This window comes from Melanostigma gelatinosum (assembly GCF_949748355.1).
Source record: "Melanostigma gelatinosum genome assembly, chromosome: 19".
Lineage (NCBI taxonomy): Eukaryota > Metazoa > Chordata > Actinopteri > Perciformes > Zoarcidae > Melanostigma > Melanostigma gelatinosum.
Window position 1 is genome coordinate 9,792,613 of NC_136652.1, and position 19,975 is coordinate 9,812,587.

Consider the following 19,975-nt stretch of genomic DNA (forward strand, 5'->3'; position numbering starts at 1 on the left):
TCTTCACTCTTCACAGGAGTGAATGAGAACTTGACATCAGCCTCCTCCAGACCTTGAAGCTGCTCTCCTTCCTGACTGGTGCAGAGTTCCTCCTGTTCTTCTTTAATGTGTGAGGGTTCTGGGTCCTCCTGTTCTTCTTTAATGTGTGAGGGCTCTGGGTCCTCCTGTTCTTCTTTAATGTGTGGGGGCTCTGGGTCCTCCTGTTCTTCTTTAATGTGTGGGGGCTCTGGGTCCTCCTGTTCTTCTTTAATATGTGGGGGCTCTGGGTCCTCCTGTTCTTCTTTAATGTGTGAGGGCTCTGGGTCCTCCTGGTCCAGACTGGAGCTCCAGTCCTGCTGCTCAGAGGGAACCTCTTCTTTAACCAACAACAGCTGCTGGACGTCTGCAGGAAAACAGTAAACACACACAGAGGGGTTACAAAGGGGGGGGGGGGATCTACAAGTATTAACAATTTATTAAGTCAAGCATCAAAAACACAGATCTATGGTTTCACAAAACACAAGGATTGATTAACAAGTCAGGGCTCCGTATACACATCTCTCCTCTCAGTGTTTTGTGAGCCCTGTATCGTTACACTTTATTTGAACTTGTCCAGCACAGGGACGCATTATCTTCACCCACACACAAGCCAGGGTTGGGCCGCATTGTGTGTGGGAGTCCTGGAGTCTCAGGGATGGGGAAGGTGCTGTTCCTGCAGGTTGCTACACAATATCCCACTGACGAACCCGATTCACAACACAACTAGTTATAAGTTTTAAGCTACCACCTGCGTGTCAGAGCGCCCTCTTTGTACGGGGAGCGCGTGAGTGCCTCACCAGGAGATTCAAACCTTTGCTCTATGACACACGCAACCCTTTTGCAAATGAGCACACACATAATACTGTTATGTTCAAAATTTCTCAAACAAAAGGTAAAGGAAAAAGCCCCCCTCCTTGTTCCAGAGGAGAAGAGGCAGCCCCCCCCCTCTCTTTCTTCCATCATTAAGCAGGGCCGAATCAGCTGGTTGAAGTTTAAATCAAAAGGAATTTAATAAACTAACAAAAGAAAATGCAGTTAAACTGAATTACACTATCAGTAGTAATGTTCCATGAAATAGAGGCCCCATCCGCACCACACGACAGACTGGTGTGTCCGCCTCATGGTCCAGATGAGGTCTGATTGTCTCTGGGGATTCACAGTTTCTTTGTCCCTCCAAAGTCTCTGAAATGTCTCATATTACACATTCCTTAGCCCATCGATCAGCTCAGTGATTGGCTGAACCCGTCGGACTTCAGTCGGCCACTTCCTTGACCAATTCACCCCCCTTCTTGAAGGCTGTGCTCAGAAACTCTTCAGCAACATCCCCCTCTCTCTGACTTCATGGCGGTGTCATAAATTCTCTGGTTTCTCTCACAGTGCACAACAAATTCAGTAACTCTCCTTTTAGTTTAAACAGTCTACAAGTGAACATATTGTAACACATAATATCCATCGCTAGGAGCGCTTTAAAACTTAAATTCCTCACAATACTTGTACGTTTAATGCCTGTAAATACCACAAGCATATTTCTACAGTAGCGAGAACCATCGCCTATACAAAATAAAGTGATTCGCTTTCATTTAACCCTGTTACTGCATGGCTTAATATTAATCAACATCTCAGCCCTGCGTCAAGCTGCGCTACACACACACACAACATCCTCTTCCTGAAGCTCTTTGATCTCATCATCTCATCAGTATCTGGGCCTCATGTTTCAAGTTATAATCACCATGAAATCGCCTCATTCTACTTTGAGTTAAACAAAAAAAACTGCAACCAGGACCGCCAGTGTTCCGGTTTAACGTTAATGAGTGACCGCGTGGACTGAACCGGAACACGGAGGGTGATTCATGTTTCATCACGTTAGCCGTTGACAAAGTTCCGCATGCAGTGAACGTTAACTTAACCCAACAAGTCTGAACGGTAACGGAACTTAAACTTTAACGGAGGGAAATGAAGACGGTGTAGACATCTTAACGCTGATTGGCCAAGACTCGACACGTCGCATCAAATATGTTTTATTGCGAAGATCACGTCATCACATTTTCTCCTCGTCTCACTCCAATCTGAGAAACGCTGGCTGACCAGTTGCCCCCCCCCCCCCCCCAAAAAAAAAAAAACTCTACGGATCTACACTCACGTGGATGATATATTTAGATTCAAAACTGCTTATTTCGCCGAAAAGCGACACGTTGGCAGGTATTAAATCAGGAGAAGAAGAAAACGACAAACTACATTAAAAGTTATCAGCCGGAGCATGAACAGTGTTTGAGAGAATAAATAAAGTGAACCCACGTGCTCTTTGTATCCGGATTTCCGGGTTGAGAACAGCGTCCAGAAGTTCCCGTTGTCGCTTATTCTCCTCTTTTAAACGAGAGACTTCCTCCTCGTACTCTGCTATCGTTCTTTCAAACAGACCAATTATCTCTTCATCAGCCGCAGTTCGTCGCTGGTTGACTAAAGATCTCAGCATTTCTAGTTTAGACATTTTCACTAAACAACAGAAAGTTTCCTCCAGACGACCTCCGTTAAAAACACCGTTTACTCTCATTAAACTCTGGTTAGCGCTGTGTTGGTCACTTCCGTCCCTGTCCGTCTGTTTCCAGGTAGCACGCTACGCTAACTTCAATAGCTTTATAGGCTACCAGGAGATTCTTCTTCTCCTCCACCTTCTTCTTCTCCTTCTTCTCCTCCTTCTTCTTCTTCTTCTTCTTCTTTCACTTTAATGGCGGACTACAAACCAATGTTTAAGGCGCCACCTACTGGACCGGAGTGTGTAACATCATGACTTTATGACAGTTATCATTTAAACACAATAATAATGTTAGTTATAAATATAATGAAACAATTAGAAAAAAACTTCATATTGCAGTCATATTCTGGCCTTTTAACCCGTTCCATTCAAAATATTAAATAAAGCCCTTTTAAGCTGAACTTGTTTGTCCCCTGTCTCTAAGCCTTTGATGCTCCACTCCCTTCCTGTATCTACCACTCTGTTCTTCAGTCTTTCTCTTTCCACCCTGAACTTCCTCCACTCTATCAGCACATGTTCTACAGTTTCTTTACAGTTGCATATCTCACATTTATCCCACTCTGTCTTTTTCATGATGTGTATAACGTGTCATTGAGTCCTGTATGTCCGAACCTTAATCTGAAAGTAACATCTTCTTTTCTACTTTTACTTCCATCACTTCTCACTCTGACTGATGTCTGAATTGTGTTGTAATTTCTACCCTTATTGTCATTATTCCAAATGTCCTGCCAAGATGTCCCATCCAAAGCTTTTACCAGAGAATGTCGAGTACTCCCAACCATTGTACAGGACAGTCGATGCTATAGTTCCGGTAAGTCCACCCTTCTAATCCAGTGTGATAGTGCTGACTCAGTTCTCCTCACATGTAATGGCAGTTGCCTGGATTTCACCAGCAATGCATTCATGTGTGTGGTTTTGACTCGGGAGATGAGTCAGAGGAGAACCATCCAGTAGAAAAGGTGAACAGATAAAAGTCCATTCAGACAGGTTCTACGAGGAACATCCGGTTCCGCTGCAACTTGGTGGGTAACAAAAGCCCCTTAAACTAATAAAATAGGATATCATTACTCCTATCTTCAGGTACCTTCCATCTGGTCCATATGTAACAGTTGTGGGTCGTGGAACGAGACGACTCAAGTGATTGTTTTCCAACATTTATTCATTGAAGACAAAATATCACCAATGAATTGCCTTCAGACCGTTTTCTGCCCCTCTGCTCCCTCAGCAACGTGTGATTTTATTCATTTTCTTCAAATACACACTGACCAATCAGAGCTCGGTACGTGGACCGTTCATGAATATTACATAATCACAGTTTAAACTGACAAATGCAAAAAACGACAGCTGGCAATAAATCTCAGACTGTGTGAATTAGTAAATTAACGGATTTATGACATCACTGCTTCATTTAGAGCACGATAGATCTGACTATAAGTACATGTGTGTATTATGGTAAATTAATGTGTTGCAGATGTGTTTTCATGGCGTGTATGACAATATTTTAGCCTTATTCTTTCAGCTGTAGCCTTAGTGGTGCGAAACAGACTTGGGAGTAAATAGAAAAGAAATGTGTAAATATTCTCTCATCACACATTCACTGACGCGTGTCGGCTTCTTGAGTCGTGTCTTACAGTCTCCGGCTACTTTAATGTTTGGTGTGGGTGATTTTAAGTTATGGAAGGAAACTTCCTCACTGCTTAGAATTATATTTATATATATTTTTATTCATTTGCCCAAAAGTCAGTTTCACATCGCTGGGGTCTCAGCTGAAAGAATAAGAATACATCAAAGTAGAGAAGCCAACGTTGATTTATTTGTGACGTGACTTCCGTACTTAAGCAACGCCACTTCCGTAGATATTTTAACGCAAACCACGATCTTTTCCTAAACCTAACTAATTAATTTCATCGCCTAAACCTTTGTTGTTTCCTGTGAAGATGGAAGTTTATTTTGAAAAGACAGTATTCATGTAACAAGCGAAAACAGACTCATGTTGCTGGACTTTTGCAGGAAAAACGCACGAAAAATGAGGAGTAACTTTTCGTAAGATATCAATAAAAAGGGTATGAATTGATATCATTGTATAAAGAACGACATGAGAATATCAATCTCATGTCTGAAAGTTGAATTAGCAATAATCACTCTTTTAAAGTGATTAGTGACTCGTCTAAAACATTTAAAAAAGGAATAACTTCAATGGAATCATTCTATACACTGTAGCTTCTTTACATTCTATTAGAATGTGAAGAAGTTGCATTCTAATACAATGTAACTTCTTTACATTCCAATACAATGTAGCTTCTTTACATTCTAATACAATGTAGCTTCTTTACATTCTAATACAATGTAACTTCTTTACATTCTAATACAATGTAACTTCTTTACATTCCAATACAATGTAGCTTCTTTACATTCTAATACAATGTAGCTTCTTTACATTCTAATACAATGTAACTTCTTTACATTCCAATACAATGTAGCTTCTTTACATTCTAATACAATGTAGCTTCTTTACATTCTAATACAATGTAACTTCTTTACATTCTAATACAATGTAACTTCTTTACATTCTAATATAATGTAAAGAAGTTGCATTCTAATACAATGTAACTTCTTTACATTCTAATACAATGTAGCTTCATTACATTCTAATACAATGTAACTTCTTTACATTCTAATACAATGTAACTTCTTTACATTCTAATATAATGTAAAGAAGTTGCATTCTAATACAATGTAACTTCTTTACATTCTAATACAATGTAACTTCTTTACATTCTAATAGAATGTGAAGAAGTTACATTCTAATACAATGTAACTTCTTTACATTCCATGAGAATGTAAAGAATACATTCTAATACAATGTAACTTCTTTACATTCCATGAGAATGTAAAGAATACATTCTAATACAATGTAGCTTCTTTACATTCTAATACAATGTAACTTCTTTACATTCCATGAGAATGTAAAGAATACATTCTAATACAATGTAACTTCTTTACATTCCATGAGAATGTAAAGAATACATTCTAATACACTGTAGCTTCTTTACATTCTAATACAATGTAACTTCTTTACATTCTAATAGAATTGTCTTTTGAAGATGAACAGGACATTTTTCAGTTTCAAGTAATGACTGGGTTGTTCCTTTCGGTGCTGCTTTAGTGTTGATCATGTTTTGATATTTGAGTCATGTTGTGGATGATCAGATGGAGTTATGATGGCAGCAGTCGCCCAATTGCAGATTCAGCTTGAGCAAAACCTTTGCCTATTGTACAAATCAGGCACATTGGAGTTTACAAGGCAGGTGTCCTTTCTCTAAACACTGACCTGATGCATCAAGTGGATATGTTTTGCTGAACATAATATTATGCATTGGCCTCTACATCCTCTAGTCTAATGAGCAGACTTATAAACGCACTGTTACAACTCCTTCATCGTGTCATATTGCTTTTCGGAGAATTATGATGATAAGTTCATAGTAGATGCAAAAGTATACTTATGTACAATATATTATGTTGAACATTGTTGCTCCTGAATGAATCACAGCCAACCCAATTATTGTCAACACAGCTCATGTCATTGGTCATGGTGCCACAGCACTTAAAGGAATAAACTTCATAATTCTCAAAATTCTGACCCTTTGCTTTTTTATTAACAGCATTTACTTGTATTTTTACTTTCAATACGTAAGTACATTTAATATCAGAAAATTACTTTTGATACTTAAGCACAATAAATATCAGATACTTTAAGACTTTTACTCAAGTAGTATTCTAATACTTTTACTTTTACTGGAGTCATTTTCCAGCAAGGTATCTTTACTTTTACTCAAGTGTGGCTTTTGGGTACTTTATACACCACTGCTTGTTTCCCGCTTTGAACAGCGACACAGCAGACTTTGTGCTTTTACCTTCCCTGTTAAGTGTCGTGCATTTGAGTCGTATTTACTCAATAAAATGTGTTTCTCACCAGCAGTGCACTGGTGGCAGACATACTCAGATCTTTTAGTTGTACAAAAGTAGAACTACAATGTAGGAATACTTTGAAAACTATTTGCATCAACATCTACTTAAAGGAAGAAATATAGCAGTGAAGAATGGCCCATTTCATAACAATGTAAATTATATCCGTATTTTTACAATCCTGTGGTTGTTGTGCAAATTAGCACAGAAAACAATGAACTCATTAGGTTAAGTATGTAACTCTTTCTGTGTAAAATGTACTGTAAACAGCAGGAGCGCACATGTAAACACATACTTGTGTTGACAATGACAAAATAATAGTTGTTTAAACTGCAGGGTTCAGTTTACTGAGTAAAGCAAACACCACACAGTTGTTTTTTCTTACTCTGACCACAGCACAGGTAGTACTGGTTAAATAATTAGCTTCAGGTGTAGGAGATTTAATCAGCCTCATGTCTGGACCAGACACTACTATCATTTTAGAATTTAAAGGCAGTAGAGTAGGGTTTCAGTGTGTCAAATGTCAGGAAAGTTACTGTACAATAACCTCAGGATATGATCCCCACAGCTACAGAAACAATTACATCGCTTTTAAAGCTTTAACAACCTGTAAAAGGCTGTTCTTGCCATTTTATTGTGGTCATACTTTGTACATAAAGAGACGGGGACAGGAAGCGCTTCAGTTGTGATTTAGTTTCCATATGAGCGAGCCGGCAAACAGCTTCTAATTAGCTGCTTGATTGCACAGATTCTCAGTCACAAACCAGACACCAGATTGACCTCCACAACAAGCAGAGCAAACATTCAAATTTAATTTTACAACAATATCAGAACAAAGGCCCTTTTCCAAAGTCAGACTCATGTGTGTATGAAAGCTCAACAAAGCAAGACAATGCATCGTATAGCTTTATTGTCTTCAGGTTGAATTGAGAGAAACGGAAACACTGAAACAGACATTTCAATACTTGAATACAGGTGCTTGTCTCTCTTTTATGCCTCTGTCAAGTCTCGAGATAGAATTCCTGCACCACCTTGTGTTGAAGAAGCAGACTTGTAGCCTGAATGAAAGTTGAACGATTCACATATGAAAGAAATATATTTAGATAATTTTGGATTGTAGGAATAAGTTTTGTTTTTATTCTGGCTTTTTTATGAGCAGAGGAAGAATTATTACATTTCTTTTTAGTGATAAATATCATAACAAAATGTGAGTAACCATGTTTTCTTTCAGCAGTGAAATATTGGAATGACGTTGATTTTGATCTTATGCATTTTTTTTATGAATTTGTTTGTATTCCGTCTCTACTGTCTCAACTTCAGCAGGAAGATTGTTGTGTTCCGTCTTTGCTGGATTATAACCGGTCAGCACGCTTCTTCCAGTAAGCTCTGACTCTTCATCAGAGTGGGAGTTGAGTCAGAGACCAGATGGAGGCTGTAAAAGGACCGATCTGAAATGAGTGGAAACCTGGCAGGAATATCAAGCTTCCTAACAAACACTGCGCCAGGAGAAACATTGGTATTTTTTCATGTTAAAAGTGTAGTTCTTAGTGTTATGAATGTGTATACTTATACCATATCACAATATACCTGTGAAGTATTGTATTACTCTCTGTGTGTTTGTGTACTATGTTAAAGCACAGTTTGAATTAAGTTAGTTGTTTTTTTAATTTGACGGTTATAAGTATTGGTGTAAGTATAATGAGTGTTATGCACACACGTTTCTCTGGGTGAAGTCATTCATAGTTTGGCTTTCATATTCCCAATGTGCAGGACCCAACACTTTATTTTCCACTTTGACGGCGAGCTGAGATTCTTTCTGACATCTGATTTCCAATCAATCAATACGTGTATGAAGGTGTAGACCCTCCAATGGAGCATTTGACCTCTGACCTTCTAGTCATTAACAATCCCTTTACGTTTACATCTGCAGACTGGATGGGAAACACAACCCTTTATTAATATGTATACAGAATTTATAATGACAAATTAATGACACAACAGCTGCTCTTATTAATGGCTTATGAATTATCTAACAAGGAGTATTAAATAGTTTAGTATCCATTACTAAACTCATTCGTTGGTACATCTTTTATAAAGAGACCTACTCACTGAGAGTAGCATTGACCAGGGACTTAAATAAAGTATTATCTATGCCTGCTCAGTGTTTGCCCTCTTTGCTTCAGGTAAACTAATAAATGACAACAAAGGCACAAGTCTTATGAATAGAATCTGTGACGTTAAAGTCACATCTACAGGGACAACCTTCTAATGAAATTCCTTCAATCTTTTCATGTTACAATCATCTTTCATTATGTGACTGGAGGAAAAACAAAGGCTCAAATAAATAACACGTATGGGCTCATTTCCTCATTAGATTCATTGTTATTGTTGTTGGTTGTTCCTCAGCAGATGTTCAGCCTGCAAAAACAAAACATGACATATCAGCTGCTGCACCAATTCACTCACACAGTATTTAACAGAAGGCCCCATATATGCCTCAACATGAGAACCTCTACTGTGTAAATACCAGAAAGTCGACGGGGTCCTCTGGTTTGATCTTGCAGCAATCCAACATGGCTTCAGTGAGCGAGGGCATCACGTGCTTCATCAGATAGTTCCTCAGAGGAAGAGAGTGAGCTTCCAGCAGCTCGTACTCCTGTCGCTCCACCTCGGACAAATCCCTCTGCTAAGGAATGATGAAATATTTGAATTGGCTGATCGTATTTACAAGTCATTGTGTTCCAGCGAAGTACATAAACCCGATGCGGCATGGTAATCCATCTCCACCATCTATGAATGCATTACAGAACACTCACCCACTCCTCATAGCGAGCAGCCATCTCAGCCAGTGCAGCTTCATTCCTACGTTTCTTCTCAGCAGCGTCTGCAGCCAGTTTCTGCTTCCTCTCTTCATCTTTCTTCCTGTCCTCCTCCTCCTGCTCCTCTGGACTCAGCCCGCAGTTTTTGGGAATCCCCACCATCTCTGTGATCTTCTTCATAACATCTGTGTACTCTGAATCACCTGTGGTGACCTCTGGAGGAGGGACAAGACACACGTACTGGTAAGAAACATGACTAAAGGAAACATGACATCCAGCATGTCGATCCTCGTCATTGAAGAAACAGTTTGTTTACTCGGTTTCTTAACAAGAGTTAGATGAGGAGATCGATACGACTCGCATGTCAGTATGGTGGAGCCAGCAGCTGGTTAGCTTAGCTAAGCATAAAGCCTGGAAGCAGGGGGAAACAGCTAGCCTGGCAACAAAAGAAAAAGAAAATCTTCTCTACAACAAAGCGAATAAGTATATTTCCCTAAAGGTTGAACTATTCCTCCTGAATCTTAGACATTGTCACTTTTTTCACTTGCCCCGTATTAAAACGTGACACAAAGCGCTGTTAAACACAGACAGACAGAACGGTACGAAAACCGGCTTCCAACGATCAAAACTCACATTTTCTATGATTTAATTTTCTCCACATCTCAGGTAAATATTCTCTTGATGGTCTAATATGAAATACGTGTCGTTAGAGGAGAGTACCAATATGTTCCAGGAGAATCTCAAGCTCATCAAAGTAGTCCAGCAGGGTTTGCTCCGCCGTACTGAGTTGTCTGTATCTCGTCAGGCGAGGGACAAATTCCTCCTGAGTGGAACGCATTTTCTCTGCAACGCTCTGTGGAAGTCTCTGAGCTCTGTTTGTCAGGAAATCATCTGTCGCGTTGAGGACAAAAATGTGCTCTGCAAAACATGAAGCAAGTAGAATAAGAATGCTTGGTCATATTAGAGAAGAGAGTTTGGGGGATTGCCTGCTATTCCGCAAGAGCTGAATGGTTTGATTTGTGGTTAATTAAAGTAACAAGTACATCAACAACCTGGAGTGATCTGCTCGTTGTACACGGGTTTTTTGGGCGTCACATCCTGGTTCTCTGTTTCCTCATCTGCATGATAAAAACACCACATCTGCATTAGTGTTTTTAATATTAATAAACATCACATCGGAATTAAATGAATGGATGAAACATACCAGAGAAAATCAGCTTTGCCTGCTCGTAAGACTTCGGGAAGCCATCGAGAACAAATCCTTGGTTCCTGCATGGCTTTGAATTCAGCTTTTCTCTCAAAATGTCAAAAACCAGATGGTCAGCCAGTCGACCTACCGGACCAACACAGTTGTTAGAACCTAAAGTGAGCAACTAAAAGACTCTCTATGCAACAACAACCCTTCAACAATCCAACTAGACATACCAAATGCAAAGGTCTCAGCAAAATGAGCACAACCTCTTCCTGGATACAAGTCTCTTTCTCACTTTTAATATCTTATAACATTGTGATCAACAGTTTTAGCGTACAAGTTTGAATGAATCCAAGAGCTGCTGTCGTCAAACATCCAAACCACAACGTTTCATAGCAACAAACCAAACCATGTCGCTCTTAGTTTGGTCTGTGGTTCTCTGACTAACCTGCATTCATTTCCATGCTGTTGTTAAATTGTTCCAGTTGTTTCTGTGCAGCAGTCGCTGCCTCTTCACTGTCAATGTCAGGGTCAGCTTCATTCACTATCTCCTTCTGCAGCAGAGAACAAGAAACACGAAAAATGAACAATGAGTCTGTATTGAGTCTCAAATTGCAACGAAGGCCTTCCACAAGAGGGCATTATATTTCCTTTAGTTGAGTTAGTCTGTCTGGGAGGCAAATGCTTTTATCCCACTGACCAGCTGTGCGATCTTTTCCTCAATGACCTCTTTGATGTTGATGTGGTGTATTTGGTAATGACTGCAGAGCTTCTCTGCAATGGTGGTTTTACCCACAGCTGGAGGTCCAACCAGGAAGATTCTGATTGGCTGTGAAAAATAAACGGGGAAAAAGGGAAATCATGGCAGCTTTTACGCCCCAAATACCCCATCAATGTGTTTGTAATGTTGTGGATTACTTTACTGACACATTGAATCTGGCCATACTGTAGATCTGAGCAACAGAAATGGTTTAAATATATTTTAATCTTTCCTGCTATCTGTGTAACACTCACAAGAAGCTGCCTGGTGTCTTTGTACTCCTCAGCAATGCTCGCCATGTTTTCAACCATCCCAGCTTCAGACGTCCAGCGGAGCCTGAAGGAGTCTTTTATAATAAAAGCATCCAGGCGGAGGTCGATGTTAAGGTAATCCAATTCATCTGGCTGGAATAAGTCAAGGGTACGAAAATGAATTCACAAATGTAGAAAGACTTGAATCTGCACATTAAGAGATAATCCAGACTAGATTCTTATTTATTTTAAATAAGAATAAACATTTCACACTGTACCGTAAAAGCCTTCGTGGCGATGGCATCCTGCTCAGGTACCTTGTTCATTTTTCCGGACCCAAGTGTGACGCTTATCCTCTGAAGGGTTAAGAGTCAGAGAATAAGATTAGTTTCGAAGCATTTTTGGAACTTTCTTTTTGTCATTTTCCTTTTGTTCACAGTAGAAAGCTCACAATAGTCCCCAGCTGGATTCTAATCAGTATTGGGTGACCAGGTCGACCTACAGTAGTGTTTCACAACATCTTAATTTTCTTCAATGTACTGCTGCATTCATGTTTTCAATAAAGTTACCTTTACAATATCCTCTAAAGTGTTCTTGGAGTCATCGACAGCAAGAATGTACTTTGACTTTGGCTTGAGTTCAACGATGTTTTGGATCACTCTGAAAAGGAAAGACAATTCAGCCCTTCAGTAATTATCCCCAAAAAAATATATATATACAGCATATATATATATATATATATATATATATATATATATATATATATATATATATATATATATATATATATATATATATATGTAGGAGTACAGAAATTTAAATCACCCTCCAAGATCATTCACGTGAATCATGGGGATGTGATTCGTGCCCTGTCCAAAGAGAGGAACTTTTGGAAACTGCATCAACCAGGAGACCTGTTCAAAACACAAAAACATTATTTTTTACAGAACATGATATTGCAAATGAAGGTATTGGTAAATATACACATCCATACAACATCCTGAGTTATTACAGTCCACATTCATATCTACCTTGAAGAAGTAGTGAAAGAGGTTCTCTCCTTTTCCGTACTGAAGACCACAAGCTACAACATATCCAGTGAGCTTGAACTTTTTCTGTAAGATTGGAAAATCACACAGAATCTGTGACGTTTACATGCATACAACATGTTCATGTTCAAGGCCTTGCTTAATAAATTGCATGGAGTAAAATGCTGCTGGCATATTTGTTGAGTATGTGGAACTTTTCATCCCTAAAGTGTACATACACCTCTACGCAGTTTCAGCACAAGATTCTCCACATTATTGTGTTTTCTGAAATTGGGATGTGGCCTTCTTCTTCTGAACTCTTCCTCTGATAGCAGAACATCCGTTTCTTCCTGAAGAGACAATTATAACATAAATGGTCGTGTTTTATTCACAGGACGTGTTGGCCAAGATTTTCCTCCAGGCTCACCAGATTCGGTGGCTTGGTCATGGCCCAGGTCATCACACTTGAGACTAAGATGAACATTTTTCGAGACTTGAAGTTCTCCATCTCGGCATTAAGGGCTGTTGTAGAAGACAGAAAACAGCATGACAAAGGAAACAGCAAAGCCAGTCCACTGCATAATAAGCCTATACTTACTCCCTTACCGGTGATTGCCCATGTGGCTTCTTCAATCTGCTGTTCTGTAGCACTTTCTGAGATGTTGTACACCACTACGTCACACTCCAGCAGGCGCTCAAGAAGCTCGTCTCGAGTTGGTGACTGCCAAAAGAGATTAGATATACAATTACACATTGTCTGTACTCATAATTTACAAATAGGTATTTTAGTTACTTGTTATGGCAAGTAAAAGCAATACAAAATACTCAATTAAGTAAAAGCCCTGCATTTAAAGTATTATCAGAAAAACATACTTGGCATTAATATGTTAAAACATAAATCGTTTAAAATGAGGCAGTTAAAACATAAAAGTACTCTTTATGCGGAACGACTCAATAACAGAATCTTATATGATTATTGATGATGCATTTTAAAAGCAGCTTTTCATTGGTGTATATAAGGAGCCAATTTTAACTATGGTGGTAGTAGTAGTAGTAGTAATAGTAATAGTAGTTCAATCTATAGCAATGAATCCTATTGTAGGCTATGATTTGTAATTTAAAAAGCTGTGTCATGTAATGTGCAAGTACGGTACCTCAACATCGTATCCTAAGTATAACGCTTGAGTAGATGTACTTCGTTACTTTCCCCCACTTTACCTGTTGCATTTGAAAGTAAAGCCCAGAAACAATGCATCAAATGTCCGCGTAGACGAACTGAAGCATGACAACGTTACTCGTCATTTAACTCCTGACTCACCGGATACTGCTCAAGCAGAAAGTTGTCTTTCCCATCTTTGGTGGAAGGAGACACAGTTCCCACTATTTGAAAAGCAGGTTCCCTTCGAGGGGAGGCTTCTTCTTCTTCCTCCTCCTCCTCCTCCTCCTCGGCCACGCGCGATGTCGATAAAAACTGTTAAGACGGTCAGAATGAACACTGTAAAACGTGTGGACGACAAGCCATCTTATATTACGTTAGCGGGTCGCAACTAATTAGCTTAGCGAACGTTACCTGAGCGATGTGTTTGGAGGAATATCTGTCGACGTCGTTGATAAAAATACGTTTGGGACGAGTTTGTTGCTTTTTGTCCCCCATTTTTTTCTTTTAAAGGCGAGGATTTGCGGTTACATATGCCTTAATCTTTTTTTGTAGTAACGATTAACTTTATGACATAAAGGAATTGTGTTAAAGCTCTTACTGACGAAGTAGTACAGCTAGTTATTGCTGTTGCTTCCGGGGTCCGTTACTATGGACTCACTTCGGTTGCCACGGCCCCAGCATGAGAAGGATAGTGATTAACCCCCGCCGGATCATCGTCACAATCAACACAATGTATGAGGGCCGGGAGTGATCAGGTCCAACCCCTTTGCTGCCGCACCAATCCTGATATATTGTGTTGGAGCTGTGTGATAAAGTCAAAGGTGGGCCCTGTTTCATGGTTACCTAAAGTTGAGCTGGTAAAAGTGCTCATACACATGAACAAGAGGCCTGGGGAGCACAATGATTAGGGTAAGATGAAGGTACGATCAAGAAAAGCCACCGGCAATCTAAAAAAGTATCGACAAGTTGTGAACACATTCAGGAATGTGTCGGCCTGTTGATCAACTGGAAGGAACTATAGATCGAGATAAGGCTGTTGTTGGTTTGTGACTCCAAAGAATGTGTAGATTGCTTTATCTCAGGACCTTTTTATGAGTTTGTGTCAGACAAGATGACAATTTTATACCAGTAATGGCAGCAGCAAAGAGTGCAAACTGCCAAGTAAGATAAAGAACTATTGAGTCACACTCCAGTCACTGATGGATTTAATCCTGACGAACAAAGTGTGCTATGTAAAACGGTATGAACCAGTGAAATACACAAACCTTTTACTTTTTATTGATGAAATCATTTGAATACAATATACTGTGCACAGATGCAGGTAAAACCATTGTCTTAAACTTACATTACCATCAAATCAAGCATCAATATAATCATCAAAACCAGTGGCGGCTGGTCAATAGAGGGCCATGGGGCATGGCCACACAAAAAAGGAAAAATAAAAATAAAAAATTATAATAATCATAAATTATACAAATTGTCAATATTTGTGTTTTTGAACTATGGAATGTACCCAGTAATGTGTAAAATATGATATCTGCGCAAAATATATGCTTTATCTGCTCGTCCTCTCCCGTGTGCTCGTGCTCTCTGTCTGTGTGCACGACACTCTGAGAACGCGCAGCTCTTTTGGCCCAAAAGAGACGGGTCTATGAAGCAGTTTAGCCAATTGCTGATTCAAGATATAAATGAGTGACATACAATTTAGCCAATCAGCGCCCTCAAATAGATTCAGCTGTGGGCCAGAACGATCAGGCCCCCCTCGCTGCGCGTTCTCGTCAGGAGAAGTCTCTACAGGTGCCCGCACCAGCGCAAGCACTCCTCCTCCAAGACCCGTTTGAGAGGAGAACTTTGGCGGCGATTCTGCAGCCAAAGAGCTGATATCAGATCAGCCTGACCTCACAATCAGACAGCAGACCAGCGGGAAAGGGAAGCAGTACATGCGGCGCTTCACTACTAGCTGTAAACCAGACAGGTTTGGCTAGCTGGAAGACGTCATGCTAATCATTTATTTAGCTTTTTAAAACAACGGGGACGGATCCAGCACCGACAGTTACGGGAGTGAGGGATGAGGAGGTAAGGAAACATGAGAACACCAGGGTAGGGAGTGAGGGATGAGGAGGTAAGGAAACATGAGAACAGGACACACATAGAACTCTGTCAAGCTACATATTAGACAAAGTGAACATCTTTTATTCTACATAGCTGTCCTCAGTCTCATCTGCTTAACTTGGTCATGGAGGCATCAACATGTAATAGAGATGTTAAATTAACAGTGAAAACTCATCAAAGCTTAATTTAACATCAGTATTCATAATTACACTTCATGTTTACTTCTCCTGATCTTTACCTCCTATAACAAGGTCCATAGGGGCATCTCAATAAATAAACATGTTATATTATATAATGTGGTCAGGCTTGGTGTTGACTGGTGTGTTGCAATACAGTTTACTCATGATGATAAGGAATTCATTATCCTAAATGTTTATACACCCTATGAGTGCAATCACAATGAGGATGAATATCTAAATAGGCTTGCCTTCATCAATTCCTTCATTCAAGATAATACTTCTTCTAGTATTTATGTTGTTGGGGATATGAATGCAGATATCTCAGACACAAGCTCAGTATTTGCCAAGCACATGGCTCAGTTTTGTAAAGACTTGTAAAGAAAATTATTTTATATTATCAAGCAAAGTGCTTTTGCCTACAGATAGCTATACATACATTTGTGAGGCCTGGCACACTACATCATGGCTGGACCATTGTATTCGTACAGCTGATGCTTATGCTTCATTGGGATGTATGGGCATTCTTTATGGCGCAGCAACAACTGATCATATACCTTTTGCTGTGTCGATAAATGTTGAACATCTGCCGGCGCTATCTAGAAATGGAAATGGTGTCAACACAGAAAAACTTGACTGGTCAACTCTCACTGAAGAGGACGTCTTACATTCTGCTCGTACAGACCAGTCCTTCAGTAATGTTCATCTACCTAGAGATGCAGCTATGTGTACTGACGTTAACTGTAAGGATGTGGTGCATAGGAGAGATCTCTGCATCATGTACAATGATATAGTAAGTGCTCTGTATAAAGACAGCAAGCCCTACTACAAGCATCATAATAAGACCCATAACATCAAACCTGGCTGGAACGAGTATGTCGCTGAGTATCGTGCTGAAGCCTGTGAAGCCTTCAAATCATGGGCTCTAGCTGGTAGACCCAGACAAGGACCAGAGCTTGAGTACAAGAAGCTCACCAATGCAAGATATAAGTATGCCATTCGCTTCATTTGCAAGAATGATCAAGCCATGAGGGCTGACTCCATGGCCAAGAAGCTGCTAAGCAACAACGTAGTTGATTTTTGGAAAGAAGTGAGAGCTCTTAACTGTAAAACATCTTTACCATGCACTATAGATGGAATTTCAGGAACAGACAACATTGCCGAGTTATGGCGACAGCATTATAGCACCTTATTTAACTGCATCAAAAGTGATTTGTACAGCGTGGACAGTTCTGGAGTAATGAGTCAATGGCAATTACATCATATGAGCACCAAGCTGTCAATAAACTGTCTGAAGGCAAAGCAAGTGGTTTAGACCATATTACGGCTGAACACCTTAAATATGCCAGTCCGAGGTTAGCTCCTCTCCTCGCTATTTGTTTTACTGGCTTCATGATTCACGGCTTGTTACCAGACTCAATGCTGTCTGTTCTCTTAGTGCCAGTCATCAAAAACAAAGCTGGTAAAGTATGTAGCCTAGAGAATTACAGGCCCATTGCTTTGGCCAGCGTCCTGTCAAAAGTCCTGGAAAGAATTCTGCTGGACAGAATACAGGACTTCATCACCTCCACAGATAACCAGTTGGGCTTCAAAGCCAAACATGGCACTGACTTGTGTATATATGCCTTAAAGGAAACTGTAAACAAATACAGAGGTCAAAACTCATCACTTCTTATGTGTTTTATTGATGCCTCCAAAGCTTTTGATCGTGTTAATCACAGTAAATTATTTTTTAAACTGAGCCAAAGAGGTGTCCCCACATACATAGTGAGAATTCTGGCTTACTGGTATGCGCACCAGAGTATGAGAGTAAAATGGGGTAAAAGTGTGTCAGCCCCATTTGGTGTTAGCAATGGTGTCAGACAAGTTCTGTTTAATCTGTATATTGATGATCTGTCCAAGCAACTGAAAGCCTGTAATACTGGTGCATGATGGGTAATACTCTGGTTCATCACATCATGTATGCAGATGATCTGGTGATCTTTAGTCCTTCTAGCGCTGGTCTTCAGCAGCTCCTCACTATATGTACTGTGTACGGTGTGGAACATGACATCAAATACAACGCCAGTAAGAGTGCTATCCTGATCTGTCCAGCTAAAGAGGACAAATGTCTAAACTTCCCTGACTTCAAATTGTCTGACAATAATCTTGGTGTCTGTAGTGAAGTCAAATATCTTGGTCATTTTTTAACAGAACACATGTCTGATGATAACGACATTTCCAGGCAATGTCGTATGATGTCTGCACAAGCAAACAGTCTCTCACGCAAGTTTGGTCTGTGTACAGATGGAGTGAAGATGTCTCTGTTCAGAGCATATTGTACTCCACTCTACACTGCACACTTGTGGTCAAACTACAAAAAAAAGAGTTTACAGAGACTTCAAGTAGCGTACAATGACGCCATGAGAATACTTTTAAAGAGACCGAGATGGAGTGGTGCCAGTGAAATGTTTGAGGCTGCACGAGTCAACACTTTCCAAACAGTTTTAAGAAATTTCATGTACAAATTAATCTGTAGACTGAATGACTCTGTAAATGGGATCATACTTGTTTTAACCAACATAAGGTTTAGCACCACACGCTACCAGTCCCAGCTGTGGCGACATTGGTACAGCTGTCTCTTTGTAAGGCATTGCTAGGCCGATGTACTTTTATTGTTTGTGTCTGTCTTTTTATGTATCTGTCTGTATGGACCCAGAGTCTGAAATAAAGTCTATCTATATATATATATATATATATATAAGTGTTATTTACAGATTTCTTTCGTGTTGGACTAGATGTTAAATATTTAACTGCCAAGTAATAATGCGTGTTTGATACGTACATTTTTTTTTGCATTAAATCATACTGGGATGTTTGCTGAAATTGATAGGATGGCCCTACCTAGAACATGTTCCACCAGCCGCCACTGATCAAAACTATTTCAAACTGTACAGTTGGCGCTCATTCAGTGAATAACTTTTTGTATTGAAATCAGTATACTTGAACCGCGGTTAATCATGTGTAACTTCAGAGGTGACTCGTGCTGAAAGCTTTTATCACAAACGTAAAACTTTACTGCAACCAGAACAGCTAAAGGGGATTGTTTCCTGTGTGGGTTCTCATGTGTGCCTTTAGATCTCTGTTGCGGACAAATCTATTGCAGCAAACTGATCAGCTGAAAGGTTTCTTTCCTGTGTGGGTTCTCATGTGTCTCTGTAAAGTTGAACTGTGGCTAAAAGATTTCTTACAGACTAAGCAGCTGAAAGGTTTTTCTCCTGTGTGGGTTCTCATGTGTATCTGTAAATGTGAATGCTGGTGAAATGATTTCTTACAGACTGAGCATCTGAAAGGCTTTTCTCCTGTGTGGGTTCTCATGTGTGTCTGTAAAGTTAAACGCTGGTGAAATGATTTCTTACAGACTGAGCAGCTGAAAGGCTTTTCTCCTGTGTGGGTTCTCATGTGCATCTGTAAAGTTGAACTCTGGTTAAACGATTTGTTACAGACTGAGCAGCTGAAAGGTTTTTCTCCTGTGTGGGTTCTCATGTGCATCTGTAAATGTGAATGCTGGTTAAAAGATTTCTTACAGGCTGAGCAGCTGAAAGGCTTTTCTCCTGTGTGGGTTCTCATGTGTATCTGTAAAGTTGAATGCTGGTGAAATGATTTCTTACAGACTGAGCAGCTGAAAGGCTTTTCTCCTGTGTGGGTTCTCATGTGTGTCTGTAAAGTTAAACGCTGGTGAAATGATTTCTTACAGACTGAGCAGCTGAAAGGCTTTTCTCCTGTGTGGGTTCTCATGTGGTTCTGTAAATGTGAACGCCGGGTAAAAGATTTCTTACAGACTGAGCAGCTGAAAGGTTTTTCTCCTGTGTGGGTTCTCATGTGGTTCTGTAAATGTGAACGCCGGGTAAAAGATTTCTTACAGACTGAGCAGCTGAAAGGCTTTTCTCCTGTGTGGGTTCTCATGTGTCTCTGTAAAGTT

General features: G+C 39.9%; 1 protein-coding gene across 1 annotated transcript; it reads right to left on the reverse strand.

Moving 5' to 3' along the window:
- Nucleotides 1-8,878: 8,878 nt before the first annotated feature.
- LOC306793012 (adenylate kinase 7-like) lies at nucleotides 8,879-14,221 on the reverse strand (the record flags this gene model as incomplete). The annotated part of the gene is made up of 18 exons (XM_079290431.1): nucleotides 8,879-8,935; nucleotides 9,045-9,203; nucleotides 9,334-9,551; nucleotides 10,057-10,254; nucleotides 10,389-10,454; nucleotides 10,541-10,669; nucleotides 10,977-11,082; nucleotides 11,229-11,357; nucleotides 11,543-11,692; nucleotides 11,818-11,895; nucleotides 12,109-12,199; nucleotides 12,365-12,453; nucleotides 12,571-12,654; nucleotides 12,807-12,917; nucleotides 12,995-13,089; nucleotides 13,174-13,288; nucleotides 13,886-14,038; nucleotides 14,138-14,221. The coding sequence occupies 18 exons, from the start codon at nucleotides 14,219-14,221 to the stop codon at nucleotides 8,900-8,902; spliced, it is 2,091 nt and encodes a 696-aa protein (XP_079146557.1). The 3' UTR covers nucleotides 8,879-8,899.
- Nucleotides 14,222-19,975: the final 5,754 nt, after the last annotated feature.